The 1,832-nt window shown below is 46.1% G+C and overlaps 1 protein-coding gene across 1 annotated transcript; it reads right to left on the bottom strand.

The window, feature by feature from the left end:
* Positions 1 to 310: 310 nt before the first annotated feature.
* On the bottom strand, positions 311 to 1,147 carry LOC309827587 (small ribosomal subunit protein uS3-like). Its single transcript, XM_082662328.1, is given in 3 exon segments — positions 311 to 417; positions 420 to 924; positions 926 to 1,147. Coding segments are annotated over 3 exon segments (729 nt in total). The 5' UTR covers positions 1,127 to 1,147; the 3' UTR covers positions 311 to 394.
* Between the last annotated feature and the right edge of the window lie 685 nt (positions 1,148 to 1,832).

Raw genomic sequence — 1,832 nt, 5'->3', positions numbered from 1 at the left:
TATCAGTAAAAGTGAGGCAGTAGGAAAATTAAGATGGCAACAGATGTCTTCAGGCTAATACTAATATCTTGACAGTGAGGATCTAAGGGGGATAGAGAATCAAGTCATGAGAGAGAAAAACACCAGAAGCTGAGAAGAATGTGGTTTGAGAATCCTTACAAATAAACTCAGTATTTTATTTAGGGATTATAGTTAAATAGTCAAATCCGGTTTCAGGATCATTTTCATGGTTGCCTCAAACATCACTGAATGTCATAGAAAAATTTGCTTAACTAATCTTCTATTATTGGATAATTACGCTATCTGTAAATTTTTTTTTCTTTTAAAAAGATTTTATTAAAGGTCTTTATAGAGCAACATCCAGACTCCAGATCCAGCGGCCAAGGAGACCCTATTATGCTGTGGGTACCGGCTGAGCATGGCAGGCGGCTCTGGCTTCCCACCCTTCTGTTCGGAGATGGGAGTGGTGGACAGTATTTCATCTTTGGGTTCCACAATGCTCACGTGATCGGGCAGGGGCTTCTTAGGGTCAAACTTACCAGTTGGGTCCCAAGGCAGCACGATCTTTACCTTGATGCCCAGCATACCCTGTCTGAGCAGCACGTGGCGCATAGCAGTATCAACATGGTAGTTAACAGGGTCCCCACTGTGGATCATCAGGCCATCCACAAACTTCATGGATTTAGCCCTTTGTCCTCGGAGTCTCCCCGACACCACGACCTTGCAGCCTTTGGCCCCACTCTCCATGATGAACCGCAGCACACCATAGCAGGCCCTCCGCACAGCAAGGCCTCCTAGGAGTTTGTAACGCAGAGACTCTGCCTGGGCAATGGCACACAGACCTCTCGTGGCCACCTTTTCAGCATAAAGCTCTACACTGCCCTCAAGGAAGCCAAATCTCTTCTGAACCACAGCAGTCAATTCCCCGGATCCGCCGGCCCTTCTCACCAAGAACATTCTGTGTCCTGGTGGCCAAGATAATGATTTCTGTCCTGGTTGGTGTAACTCGGACCTCAACTCCAGAGTACCCATCTTCAGCCAGCTGCCGAGTGAGAAACTCATTCAGTTCAGCTTTGAACATGCCGTCAGCAACAAACTTCCTCTTCTTGGATATCTGCACCGCCATCTTGCTGCCACGCGCCGCCGAAAGGAAAAGTTGTATATTTTTATAGTAATATTTTATTTTTATACATCTATCTTTGAAGACTTCTCTCAGTTAAATTCCAAGATGTGAAATTACTGAGTCAACAGATACGTAGAGTTTAAAGACTCTGAAAAGGTATAGCAGAATCAGTGCTGGCATGATTGATGATGGAGTTTAGCTTGAGAAGAGAGAGGAGCAAAGCCCAGAGTCTGGGTTAACATCTGCCTTGGTTCAGACCCGCATCGTCTCCTGCCTAGATGAGTGCAATGGCACCTAAGTGGCATCCCTGCCACCAATCTTGATGCCAGCGTGTTTTTTCTAACTGTGATATGATCTAACAAATCAGGTCGTATGTCTTCATGGTAGAGCACACAAGCACCCGCATGATCTGACTCCTAGTTACTTGCCCAGGCCCAGATTCCTTCTTTCTCTAAGCATCTCACATCTGCACTTTCTGCTGAGGCTGAGTCTAGCTACTTAAAGTCTCCTCAAGCATTCCAAACCTGTCTAGGTCTCCATATGTCCTCACTTCTACTCCTCCTTTACTCTTACATCCTTTCTATGCACCCACAGATGGTCAACGCTACTTGTCTTTTAAGACCCCAGCATCACATCCAGGAAACTGTCCATTCATCTAAGTTCTGCAGCAGCCAGTACAAACCTCCACATGGCCCTTCCCACGTCCTCT

Source organism: Grampus griseus (assembly GCF_964374135.1).
Source record: "Grampus griseus genome assembly, chromosome: 9".
Classification (NCBI taxonomy): Eukaryota; Metazoa; Chordata; class Mammalia; order Artiodactyla; family Delphinidae; genus Grampus; species Grampus griseus.
This window is presented reverse-complemented; position numbering and strand designations above follow the sequence as displayed.